The sequence below is a fragment of the Zootermopsis nevadensis genome, unplaced genomic scaffold (genome assembly GCF_977971745.1).
Source record: "Zootermopsis nevadensis isolate Lab colony 2312 unplaced genomic scaffold, Znev_1.0 Znev_ptg000009l, whole genome shotgun sequence".
NCBI lineage: Eukaryota > Metazoa > Arthropoda > Insecta > Blattodea > Termopsidae > Zootermopsis > Zootermopsis nevadensis.
This window is the reverse complement of record NW_028259141.1, coordinates 4,346,489-4,360,556: the sequence shown is the minus strand read 5'-3', so window position 1 is coordinate 4,360,556 and position 14,068 is coordinate 4,346,489. Positions and strand designations below refer to the sequence as shown.

Sequence of the window (14,068 nt, the reverse complement as noted above, 5' to 3'; positions counted from 1 at the left end):
CAAGTGTATTTATGAACATCACGGTGTGGAAATTTTGTACTTTTTACAATTAAATCTTTTGACGTAGCGAAGGTTACTGCTCTAAGACCGTTATCATTACTAAGTGCATGGAGACTCTCGCTGCCTATTGTGGGTTTGAAGATATCCTCCCTCCCAATTTTTGCATTGAAATCTCCTAGCAGAATTTTCATGTGATACTTGCCAAATGTATCAAATACTGATTCCAATTCTTCATAAAAGCTATCCTTGATATCATCGCTTTTGTCTTCAGTTGGGGCATGAACATTAAGGACAATGATGTCGCACCAACGTCCTTCCAAAATTACGTAAGACAACCTGTCACTAACAAATTCTACTCTCTTAACTGCTGCCCTAATTCTGCTATGAACAAAAAAACCCGTCCCTAGCTGATGATTGTCATTCCCCTTTCCATAGAAAAATGTAAAATTGTCCACTGGGATCATGCCCTCCCCCTCCCATCGCACTTCCTGCACTGCCACTAAGTCTAACTTATAATTCCCTAATTCCCTACACACTGATTTCAGTGCCCCAGCCCTATAGAGGCTCCTAATGTTCCAAGTACCAAATCTCATGTCCTTTTTCAATTGCCGTGGTCGTGCCAAAGAGTCCGTCCTGATCCGAGGCTTGGTTGATTTTTTCGTAACACATATTTTTTTTAAAGGTGAAAGGTTGTTAGCCCTACACCCAACCCCCAACCTGGAGGACCAGGGTATCACTCTTAGTCTAGCGCATCTCCTTAGACCTGTCCGGCTTGGGTGACCCTACCATGAGCCGAAGCTCAGGCCGGCATAGCCCTAAGGGTCATTTGAGCACGCAAGCCTCCTCACCCGGCAGATTGCCTTCGACAAGGTGGTGATACCTTCGAGAAGGAAATGTTGTTTTACTTGTATCTGAAATTAAATATCACAACACAGTACATTACACGTTAATCCTGAAATCATATTTATTCGTTGTTACGATAGAATCAGCCCAATCGGTTAGAACGACACTAGAAAATACATCAAGTCTCTTTCGTGGCGTTTTAAGTGAGAACGACTGTTTATGTATGTGTGTATATGTATTTTATATACACTCCATATTAATCCGGAAATACCTCACTTCTCTTTTAAAGTTGGTCTGAAAATTTGCAACAGCTGTTCGTGTTTACGTCTCGCCAGCGGTCACGTTTCCATGGTTACGCGCACTCCGAGTGCTCAGTTGTTAATCTCTAAATCTTACTAAATAAATATATATTTCTAAGCCTGGTACTTGTCAACAGACAAGATAATACTTTTGCAGTACTTCTATGCAAGTTCATGTCTAATTCCATACTAATATCAAGTGACATTTGGCTAAAGATGTATGATTTGAGGTTTTCACAGCGGTGAGTATATGAAGATATCTGGAAACGAAGTGTAAAGGAGAATTAATGCAACTGGTAAACTTCGTCTGTTTAACTTTGCGTTACCTAAAAGAAGGAGGTTCAGTGAGGCGTCTTATGTAGGCTACTCACCGCTCTACGGAAATGGCGCTGATTGTCATGGCAGTGACTGCCACCGACATGTTGGCTAGGAAGTTGTTGAAGTGGCAATACCATTTGCCGATGTACCAGTCGCTGAAACAGAGTATAAAGGTGGTCGTAACAAATGTCTGGAATAGAAGTTGCATAGAATTTGTGGTTCAAGAAGAGGTGGACCAAGATGGAGACTGAAGGGTACTAATAAATCATGTTTTCAGACAATTAAATTGGTGGAAAATGACATTGAAATTAAACTAAAAATGCATCCTTCCAAATAAATTCATCAATAATGATAATCCGACGCTATAAATTAATATATTTAAAAAGTGTCGTTATTAATTTATTTGAAATTGTAAAATATATTTAATGGAAATTTTAAGCGCTGTTTTACTCGTTTGTTTCCATGGCGTTTCGAGCGATCGCCTACACCACGGTCTCATATTAAAGTGCCCGTAACGTAACGGGAGATTATATTTGTTCGTGTTGGGAAATTTACGTTGAAAAGAGAAATTTAACATTACCGCAGTAAGGAGAATGAGTTTCTTGTGAGCTGTTACCCAATTAAACTGTTCCTCTGGTTTACTGAGTTGCGCTGTTTTGCTACGAAGCACAGAAATATTTAATTGATTCACTTCAATCAGAATTACGTGCTCATAACTTAGTTCATTTATTAATCTCTGGGGATACTGGGAACGACCCGTTCTTCAAATGCCTGAGCACTGCGGGTCCCAACTTTTCGTTGGCTTGATCTATAGACATTCGGTAGGACGAGGGATCGGCCCGTCGCAAGGCCTCTACCTGTACACAGGACAGCACAACACAGAAAAACATCCATGGCTTGAGTGGGATTCGAACCCACGGTCCCAGCGACCAAGCGGTACAAGGCCCACGCCTCAGACCGCGCGGCCACTTCTGACCCCTTTTATTAATCTCACATACGAAATTTAATAAAAATACTTAGAAGTATTTACCAGTTTAAATACGCGGAAGACGTGTCCATATTTCCTTAGTTTATTTTCTGGACACAAGTCAAGATTTCGCGGTTTCACGAAATTATTTACAACGGATACGAGGATGTATGAAGTTGGTTGGCTGAGCAACGATATGTCGTTATAAATGTCCACTTAAATACGAGACAAAACTGTTCACCTGGGTTCAGCCATTCAGAACTAAAACACTTTGCTACCCCTAAACATAGAAAGTCTTTCTTTAGCGTTAGCTGTAGGCAAATTGACGTACTTTTAATATTATACATATTTTTCGTAATCCATTAAGCTATAAGAACATTTCTTAAATCCCACAATGCAATATTTCATGCTTGTTACATAACTCCGTAGCTAGCGATAAAACCTGGGATTCGGACACGACATAAACTCCAGTTAGTCATAGAGATTCGTTTTTGTTTTTAACAGTTGCAGAAATGTCCATAAGAGTGACATTTTACTTAATACGTTTTCTTTCGGACTTCTGAATTAGGAACACGAATCCTGGCGCAATGCCCTTTGAACTTTGTTCCTTTAATTTTGCGCTGGCATGTTCATAATTCAATGTCTTGCTGGTCCGTCTTCTTTCCACCGCGTTCGAATGAAGCCGCTGCCTTTTTAAAATATTACGACCTCGGCCATTCATGGCACTCTTTAACTCCACAAAGCAGAATCAACATCGAGAAGCTAATAGTCGCTCAGTTTTTTATGGAACCCGAAAGGTCTCAGACCGTACAGCCGATGTCGCTGGCTGGAATTGAACAATATACAGGGTTATTCATAATTCCCTGACACATTACAAAATATCGCTAGTCTTCAATGGTGCAATGGATGGTAACATAGGACATGCCAATAGAAAGAGAAACTCCCCAAGTTTATTTTACATACCTCACAAATGTTCTATGTGTTCGCCCTTTGTGACGTGGCAGACGCCAAGCCGATAATCCATTTCCGCCCATACCCGCTGCAGCATGTCACGATCGATTTGTGAGATGGCAGCTCAGGCAGATCCCGCGGCAGAGGCGGTAGAAAGACCTGGTCCTTAACGTACCCCATAAGAAAAAAATCTCATGTCGTGAAGTCAGGTGATCGGGGTGGCCAACGAAGCAGTGCATGGTTATTGAGCATTTATAAGGGATGTAAAATAAACTTGTAGAGTTTCTCTTTCTATCGGCATGTCCTATATTACCATCCATTGCACCATTGAAGACTAGCGATATTTTGTAATGTGTCAGGGAATTATGAATAACCTGTACTTTATGGAGTTTAACTGAATTCAGTGCTGGAGCAAGCAACTCACCTGTTAAACAAATACAAAAATCTGGAGCTGCTGTTGAATAAAGTTAAGGGTATGTGCGCAATGCACATGTTCAAAACAAGATAGTTTGTTATGTTCCACATTTTGCCACATCCTGGAACACAGAACAAAAGAGTGTCACACGGCGTTGTCTGAAACTACTGACATCATCACTCGGTGTCTCAGCAAAGCGATCTTACGTAAAATACTTGCAACCACGCACATGATTGGCATCAGATGAAAAGACAGGTTATGTTGCGTGACATTTAGCACAAGAAAGGTTGACGTATTATCACCGTAGCAATATTAGGATGATAATCTGAGGAAGAATTTGATGTGGAAGGTAAGAAATGCTTCGAGAAATGTGATTCGAAAGCCTAAGGGAAGTGTCCACTTGGAAGATCTAGACATAGAAGGTAAATTATATGAAAAGTAATATTAAATATTGTGGGAAGACGTAGAATGGATTGATATGGTTCAGAATGTGGCCAATTCCGCCACTTCATGTGATCACGGTAATGAGCCCTCAGATAAGTTAAGAATGGGAGATTTCTTGACTATCAGTTTCTCGAGAAGGAATTTGAAGATTTCTGTCTTCTGGGTTGTTGCGCTGTGTAGTCTGGTCGATGTTTACCAACGTTTCAGAGGTCATACTGCCCAGAAGACAAATCTTCATACTCACCGCTGTGAAAACCTCAAATCATACATAAGAAGGAATTTATTCCATGCAGATAATTATTCTCTGTGTACGTGTTATAGGTAGTTCTTTTAAAATATGCTTCTTCTTAGAACAAATTGTCGTGAATGAATAATTATAACAGAACTGCGTAAATGTAAGACTGTATATCCAGTTACATTTAATTTGACAGTGGTTGACCGAGCATACTGGGAACTTGTTATAGTCTATGGTGACCTAAATTGTACAGAAAGCGTTATAAATTTAACGATGATTAATGTACTAACTTATCAGGTACAAAACTCTTTAACCCAGTTACACGAAAGTTGATGGTAAAAGAGTTGGTAACAGTGGATAAACAAACGTGACAGAAAATCGCATTTCGGAAGTGAAAGGCCGCGGTTTCTGCACTTTTAACTCTGTTGTTGGTGCCATAAAAATATTTTCACCAAGCATTTATTAATAACCTAATTTATACTGATTTTAATCTCATATTATTCGGCAAATAAAGTTAAGGTAATGCACTGTATCACATTAATAAACAAGCACAGAAGATGCCCAATTTGACGAACACGTAATGGAGAATTAGAAGTGAAATCATGGCTGATTGAAATACAAGTTATAATTTGAGTTCTGGTTAAACGACGTTTAATTCAGATACTATAACATTTTAGAGATTTAAGGCTTCATTATAATGAACAAGAGAGAAGAGGATAAGAATTATGCAACAAACATTAATTTGAGCCATAATTCTTTTCCATTTCCGTTGTTGGAAATTTTTCTCTGAGTATTTTTAATGTTTTGTAACCATTAGAACAATCACAAAAATTCTTTTTTAATGTTTCTGATAATAAGCAAGTCTCACTTGCTTTATTCTACGATCGCGAATACACTTTTCTTTTACTCCGTCCAACGTAACGATTTAAAAATCGTGTTAATAAAAGTAAAGTAGTAACATCGATTTGCCTTTCAGCGGTTTTTAAAACAAAAAATCAACCTTACTGCAAAGGTAGTGACCCCCTTTCAAGAGATTAAACAAACGAACTGTGTGTTAATGTAATTTATACCATCTATATCCAGGAATTGGTTTTGTCCTGTAAAAGTCGTCTATCTAAATGGCCTATATTATCCAGGTCTTGGTTAGTCAAATCAGCTTAGATTAATATCTTGTGCTCATAGTGCTTATTATATCAGAGTTCTTTAAGAAAAAATAAAACATATTGTCCATTAATCTTTGTAAATCTGCTTTATTATGATATACATGAATTAAACGTAATTGTTTGATGTTTTACAAGTTATTTTTTTCAATACTTCATAATTGTTTGAGTCCATATCAGTGTTTTCCTGTCCCTGGTATGGCTTATAGTTTCTATAAAATGAACTCTTCATTTATTTTAATATTTATTAATTTAATTTATATCGTAAGTCACGAGAGTTATGATTTCTGTCACTGGTGCAAGATATTCTCTTAAAAGTCGATTGTTACTCGGCTTCTCCGAGAATATCCCACATTCCTTATGGAACCCGAAGGTTCATCACCGTGTTCACAAAAGCCCGCCGCCGGACTCTATCTTAATCCTGCAACATCCAGTTCGTTCCATAAATTTCTATCTCCCTCAGGTCCATCTTAATGTTATCCTCCCACCTACGCCGAGGTCTTTCCGGCAGTCTCCTCCCTTCAGGCCTCCCAACCAGCACCCTGTAAACAATCTCCCCTCCCCCATGCGTGCCACATGTCTCGCCCACCTAATCCTCGATTTAATCGCCCTTATTATTATTATTATTAATGTTCTGTCTGACGACAGGTCCATATGAACAGGATCCTTCGATCCTTTTCTCGGACTGGGACCTGTTCATATACGTTCTTGGCAGATGATCCAGAAGTGGTTTGCCATTGCCTTCTTCTGTGTGTGAATGGAGTAATTGTTGGGATGCCACGGAGAAACCGGGGAAGCCCCGGAGGAAAACTCCGTGTTGCCTAGACCACGGCCTTGCCCAACACAAGTTATAAATTCGGGCACCGCCCTATCAGGTGATAAGTACAGGCCGTGAAGCTCGTCATTATGCAGATTTCTCCTTTTTAGGTTCAAATATCCTCCTCAACACTCTGTTCTCAAAGACCCTGAATCTATATTCCATTCTCAAGGTGAGAGACCAAGTTTCGCACCCATAAAGCACAACTGGAAAAATTACACCATTTTTATATTTTAATCTGTAGATTTTTTGTATGAGACGGGAGGACAAAATATTTTGAAATGAATGACAAGGATTTAATTAATTTAATGTGTTAGACATTCATGAAGAAATCAAGAGCAGAATAAGTTCAGGGAATGATTCCTGTCATTCAGTCCAAAATATTTTGTCCTCCCCTCCCATATAAAAAACTAAAGATTAAACACACAGAATCCTAATTTTGCCAGTTGTGCTGTATGGGTTAAAAACGTGGTCTCTCACCTTGACAGTGGAACATGAATTGAGAGTCTTTGAGAAGAGATTGTTAAAGATGATACTTGGATCTAAAAGAGATGGATCATTGAGAAATTTGCATAATGAGCTTCACGGCCTGTACTTATCGCCTGATAGAGGGATTAAATCGAGGAAGATGAGATGGGCGAGACATGTGGCACGCATGAGGGAGGGGAGGCCTGAAGGGAGGAGACCGCCGGAAAGACCTCGGCGTAGGTGGGAGGATAACATTAAGATGGACCTGAGGGAGACAGGAATCGATTGAGCGAACTGGATGTAGCAGATTAAGATAGAGTCCGGTGGCGGGCTTTTGTGAGCACGGTGATGAACCTTCGGGTTCCATAAGGAATGTGGGCTATTGTGTGACTAGCCGAGTATTTCCTGCGCCGTGGAGTGAATGTATATGGAATTTCAGGGTGACGTTAATACATATTGACTTTTGTAGTTAAACACAGAGTCAGCATAAATGACACACGACTCTTATATCCTATGCTGCCAATGCTTAAACCTTATCATTTTGCCTTATTATTTCCGCTTTGATTCAAGCTGTCGTGTTATTTTTACAGTCTATTTATTAAGGTCTCTCGCTTTCAGTACAGGCTCGTTTTTAGTCTCGAAGTTCAATTTCTGCATGTCATCTCTTTTGTTATAGTCCCGTACTATTTTTACATTAACCACAAAAGCAGCGAGAAATTTTACATTCTCTTCAGATATTTTTATTATCTTTGTAATTCTGTCCACGAGCCGCGGAATGTGATTTTATCACTTTCCTTTGAAGGCATTTTCTCTTTTGTGAACTTTGACTGATGCTTTAGAATTTATATTTATAAAGGACATTACGGAGAAAGGTAACGACTGTTTCAAGCGCTTATCTTCAGGTTTTATGAAAAACACTTTTCATCATAACCCGCGAGGGATCGCTGTCTCTGTGTTGCCTTTTGAGCAAACCTAATCAGATTAACCTTTCGTGATCTTGGTTATCACGTTGTCTGGTTTTTGCTTGCAGTATGCTTTCTGATCCTTTACCTTTTTTTGTTTCTCTGGTCAATGAAATGTATCTCTATGTTTAATTTTTACAGTACGTCTTTTTTCTTCTTTCTTTCTTTCTTTCTTTCTTTCTTCCAAGCGAAAATCCCGGACCCCTCTTCCCTTGCAATGTTATCGAAGCTGAGCTGCGGTTTGACGATTTGATTTTCAAATATATTATTCGTCTTCTTTTATCAGTACAGGTAACTCTCGGTTTACGAACGAGTTCCGTTCTAAGACGTTGTTCGTTATGAGTATCTTGCATTCCTGAGCTCTTACGATACATTAACAGCCATTTTAAAGCATTAAAACCACGTACTAAACATCGAATGGTCTATACCAGTGGTATTCAACCTGGGGTACGCGAAGACATCTTAGGGAGTACGTGAAATTTAAAAAAATATTATTTTATAATAAACACTGAATAATCAGTAATATAATTTATTTAATTTATTTTAGATGTAGATTATATACTATGTATAACTTGAATTATACACCAACTACTTTGGGGGTACAAAGTTGAAGAGAAATTATATCTGGGGGTACGCGAACAAAAAAGGTTGAATACCACTGGTCTATACAATACGTTTTATTATAATGTATTTATGCGTTATGCGAGAAAACATTCTATGCGGCGTTACATGTAAACCAAGGTTTTTGTACTTTCTAGATTAGTTTTATTAACCAAGAACAGTTCAGTATAATTATCATATAATATTTTTATGATAATTATTGTAAACATACATTTTTTAAAGTTTATTTATTTAAATCTTACAATTATGTTCACTAAACGTTTGGCATTTCGTTTTATAAGGAACTCTGTCTATTGGCGACTTTATTAAATTTTGAATGAATTGTGACGTTCGGTTTAGCGAATGTTCTTAAGGTGGCGACTGACTTGTAACATTTACTCGTGATGTAACATTCGCGGCGAGCATGTTACATTACACCACAACTGGTGAGGCGCATCGAATGCTCGTTTTGAACGCTCGGCTCGACTGTGCTCGTGTGTGCTCCATTCATTTCATTCAATATGTCGGACATGGAGGTTGTGTTATCTTTGTTTCATTTAATACGCTACTCTTATCTAAAGAACTCGTGAATGCTCGTTACGACGCCGCTCGACTGACTGACTGACTGTAATGTAACACTCAAAGGGATTCGCGAAAAAACCGACAACACGATGGAGCGCCCGCGAGCGTGAGCGGCTCGCATCGAGCGGGTCCGTTCGCTGTCTTCACTTGTGTAATGCTCGATTTGTAACACGTTACATTACAGGCAAATGTTACAAGTCAGTCGCCACCTTTACATTACAGGCAAATGTTACAAGTCAGTCGCCACCTTTAAATCGAACGTTCGTAAACCGAAAGTTTCCTGTACAGTGATTTAATACGAATTGGACGACCAGGGGTTCGATACCTGACCGGGGCAAAGGATTCTTCCTCTAGCCTCTGCGTCCAGACCGGCTCTGGGGACCACCCAGCCTCTTATCCAATGGGTACCTGGGTCCTTTCTCGGGGATAAAGCTGGCCGGGGCGTGTTGCCGACCACTCACCCCATCTAGTGCCAAAATTAAGAATGAGTAGGAGCTATAAGCACCTACATGGCTTATAGTGGGACAGCTTTACTTTTTGTATAAGTATATATAAAAATATATTTTTATGGATAAATATCCATAAAAATAAAAGTTATTTAAATAAAAAAATTAATTTTGTTTCCGTACTTCAATATTATTCTCTTTCTCGTAATGTCAAATATTAGAAACCTGTCTTCTTCCCAGCATTTACTATACATAGATTTTAGTTCTTCAAATGTCAAATTTTTTCCTACAAATTCTTCATAAACTTGTCTCAAATTAGTGATTTATTGTCTGAATAAACAGAAAAAGTTTCCTTTATCCCTAACGGATTGCTTAGGAAACTTTGAAAACCTTTTTAGCCTCTGTGACGTCCTCTTGTAAAATAGTTCCTTACGTTGTTTTGATTTTCGAGTACAAATTCATCAAAAACAGCAAATGAATTATCTTGGGTGTTATCTGCTGGGTTAATATTTTCATTGTCTCTCGAAAATGTTGTATTACAATAAAAAATCTTATATTCTTTGATAATTTAATTGATCTAGATTTTTTGAATACATGTAAGCATCTTCAAAATTTAACCGCCCGGGTTCAAGAATAAAATTATCAATCACGTGTGTTATTTTTTCCGCATGTTTCTGGTAGACATTTTGAGTTTTATACCACGACAATTGGGGGGGGGGGGCAAGTGTTTCTTCAAGAATCGTGGAACTTGGATGTCGAGAAAGATTTTATCCCACGAATCTACGAAGCTTAGAGATTTTTCAAAAGGGTTATACATCGAAAAAGAGAACATGTTTTGAAGATAACTGTCCTGTGTATGTTATGAACACCAGAAGGACCAAAAATATAACTGTGACAAAAAAAGAAATAAAAATACATAAAAGTTTGTAGATTTTGACAAAACAATGTGTTACGTTACTCTAGTAGCAAGAGGAACTTCTTCGCAAAGTAGAAAAAGTTAATGAAAAGTATTAAACTGTTTAATTAATTTTAATTTAATAGTTTCTTTAACCATTAACATAACTTAAACCATGAAAGTTAACTTCAAAACAAGGCTTTCTAACCGTTTAAGAATATCTGTAAGTAAAGAAACGAATAATTTATGCATTGGTGATTTACATGTTTTATTACCTTCAAGCCCTTTAAATCGATTTAATTGAAAGGTCGGTTTGGTTTTATGGTGGATGTAAATAAAGTACCTCCGAATTTTAAACTGTCGTAAGTTCGTTCCTCCTAGGACGGATAAAATCGTTATGAAAACGATGGAGAATCGAACACACGGAAATCTGGATTCGAAGGCTTTTCTAAAATTCTTTGACAGTGATTATAAAGAAATTTTTAACCTAATTGTGGGGAACTACAATTTGTCGCTTGAAAAATGAAACAAAGAACGAAATAAAATTAACTAGTGACTGAATATCAAATCTAAAACTTCTTGACGATGGTGAAGAGTCAATTGAATAAAATTTTTGGATATTATCCATCGTCTAGTAAATATAAAACGTAAAACGACGTTTTACGTTTTATATTTACTAGACGATGGATAATATCCAAAAATTTTATTCAATTAGTGACTGAATGCTTTAAAAATAACTTTTCAAGATTAAAATCGAAGAAATACAAGAGGCTTATTACTGTGACAGTTCATGAAGTGCATGCTAATTCAAAGATTGAAGCATTTTGTATTCGTGCTTATATTTTGGAAACGGGTTCGAAGGCGATTACCGAAACTGAATATTCATTACGTAACCGCCTTGGTTTCGCGTCCGTAAACTACAGATTTGAGTGTTTAACAGAGCACAGTGTCATGCGATGAAGAGAGAAGTCATGCAGAATGGGAATTGCCCCGAGGATATGAAGTAAATCCATCGACAAAGAGTTAGAAAAGGGAACGAGATTAACGTAAAGAGAAAATGTTAAGTCAACTCACCAATGGTAATGCACACTACTGTAAAGTTGCCGACAATACTTATCAAGAAATCGCTGAGAGTGAAGACACCCCAGAACAGCATTGACCACCCATCAAGTACGCAATCCTGACACCACGACAGCGCTGTACTCGCAGAATCAAACATCACTACGACGTATCAGAAAATTCATTCGGTTGAGTTCTCTCTCCGTTGATGAGCTCCCAAGCCGGTTGTCAACCCCACGATGAGCGTTCCAGGGGGGTTTATGAGGAATATATAACTCTTCGATCTTAATTTCAGCACTAGATGGACGTGAATGAGTTGCAACACCCCTTTACCGGGCTACAACCTCCGGGATAAAAAACACCATTGGACACGAACTCGGGTGGACCACAGAGCAGGCGCAGAGTAGAAGAAAATTTTTCTGTCCCTGTCAAGTTTGAACCCCGACCGTCAGCCCACATACAGTCAGGGTACTGATTTACCTGGCTGATAAATTATACATAAAGAAGACTCAAAATAAATTAATTACATTTTATGCTTTTCAGATGAGTAGCATTGAATACCGGATTGCCACAGTAAGTCTAGAAATCTTTTTTCTTTTGATTTTTATGTATGGAACTTTACGTCCTCTCAGTCTGCCCACATTTCGAAACAGAAAACGTGGCACAGCTCAAGTTCTTTGACTAATCAATCGTGATAAATATCGCCATGTTGGTAAAAGAGTCCTTGTCGGCATTGGTTTCTGTATAATAACGCGAGAAACTCATAAACTCGTGTAGCAAAGAAAAGGAAACGTACAGCTTAGTATGAAATCAATTTCATGACATACGTGATATTTTTCAAGTTATTTCCATCTACACAATCGTTGATTGTATTTCCGTTTTATTATTTTAACAAAGATTACTCGATTTAACGTACGTCTGTCACCTTCAAACTGCACGAAGTATCAAAAGCCTGAAGATGACAAATAGAAGGCGAAACACACTCCTGAATTAAGGCTATTTAACAGTTGTCAACACTGTAACAATGCTGTATTATACCGAGTATCGGGTTTGGTTCAAGATTAGGCCCCCAGTGTACAAAGCCGTCAGTACCCAAGATTTATCTATACACAGACAATATGTAAGCAACAATGTTTATACATCTGTGACATCACATCGCACATTGCACTGAATAACACATTTATGTGCTAGGACTACAACAGGACAAATACTAAATCAAGAAATCAATAGTATAATGCAGGGGTATTCAACCTTTTTTGTTCGCGTACCCCCAGATATAATTTCTCTTCAACTTTGTACCCCCAAAGTCGTTGGTGTATAATTCAAGTTATACATAGTATATAATCTACATCTAAAATAAATTAAATAAATTACATTACTGGTTATTCAGTGTTTATCATAAAATAATATATATTTTTTAAATTTCACGTATCCCCTAAGATGTCTTCGCGTACCCCAGGTTGAAACCACTGTTCTAAAGCAGTGGTATTTAACCTTTTTTGTTCGCGTACCCCCAGATATAATTTCTCTTCAACTTTGTACCCCGAAAGTTGTTGGTGTTTAATTCAAGTTATACATAGTATATAATCTACATCTAAAATAAATTAAATAAATTACATTACTGGTTATTCAGTGTTTATCATAAAATAATATATATATATATTTTTAATTTCACGTACCCCCTAAGATGTCTTCGCGTAACCCCGGGGGTACACGTACCCCAGGTTGAATACCACTGGTATAATGTACTGTGGTCCTGAGAAAAGTCGGTAGAAAATTTAGGTTTTATATCCATCGCGTTTGAGCGTCTCTATAAAAACAAGTGCGAAACGTCTCTGGTGCCCATGGTTGGATTTGCACACAATTTGGTAAAGTTCTACTCTATGACAGAACGGGTAAACCTGATTTCGCGTAACGTCGGTCTATCTACAATAACAGCAGATGACATTCAATATCCTTTATCGTTAAATTTGGATCTTAAAATAGGTCAAAGCTGTCCGACTATACGCCATTTAGGCGCTTGGGGGGGAGTGGAGGTATAGCTCCTACTCATTCTTGACCTCGGCACTAGATGGGGGTGAGTGGTCGGCATCACAAAACAAAAGTCGACTTCGTTAATCCTTTTTCTTATTGAAAGTAACGAATCTAATTTTAGTTTCGAAGCTCGCCGAACTCAAAATACTGTCATGGATAATTTGTATCCAACCGACATTTTGCTTGATCGCTACTTCGCTTTCGAAGTTTCTAACCGAAATTCCCCACTGCCTTAATTCCGTCGGTTAGACCGCCTTCAAGGATTGAAATGTCACCAAATTCTACTCTTCTGTTTCTTAAAATGCTTAACACACAATTTTTATAAACACTTTACTGACCTGCTGATGGAGTGGTGCTAGGTGTCGTTAAAACGTACAACAAATCATGAATAAACATTCAAATAAATGGTTTCGCTGCTGCTGGTGATTTGTGGTAATGAAGCAGCCTTTGGGGTTGTGTCTCGACACGTCCAATTCAGGTAGTGCCGAGACCAGCCCTTCGGTGTCCGAAGACACGTACACTGTCTTCTGCATTCCTCGTCCAAGGAGTCCTACCAAAATGTCTACAGATCAA

The 14,068-nt window shown here is 38.2% G+C and overlaps 2 protein-coding genes across 14 annotated transcripts in view; one reads left to right on the top strand and one right to left on the bottom strand.

Annotated features, from left to right (window-relative positions):
* LOC110838315 (tachykinin-like peptides receptor 86C) overlaps window positions 1-14,068 on the bottom strand; it is a 63,689-nt gene that overhangs the window by 21,294 nt on the left and 28,327 nt on the right. For 3 of the 10 annotated variants that reach the window (XM_022081417.2, XM_022081412.2, XM_022081410.2), the window contains exons 2-4: window positions 13,834-14,057; window positions 3,803-3,914; window positions 1,514-1,615 (exon numbers count right to left, since the gene is read on the bottom strand). In XM_022081417.2, coding sequence (XP_021937109.1) covers window positions 1,514-1,615; window positions 3,803-3,914; window positions 13,834-13,891 — 272 coding nt within the window. In that variant the 5' untranslated portion in view covers window positions 13,892-14,057. The remainder of the gene's footprint in view (window positions 1-1,513; window positions 1,616-3,802; window positions 3,915-13,833; window positions 14,058-14,068) is intronic. The other 7 variants (XM_022081421.2, XM_022081419.2, XM_022081420.2 and 4 more) reach the window with 4 other exon arrangements.
* The window catches only part of LOC110838329 (polycystin-2-like protein 1), a 40,980-nt gene that overhangs the window by 7,592 nt on the left and 19,320 nt on the right, over window positions 1-14,068 (top strand). The gene's annotated exons all lie outside the window — the stretch shown is intronic.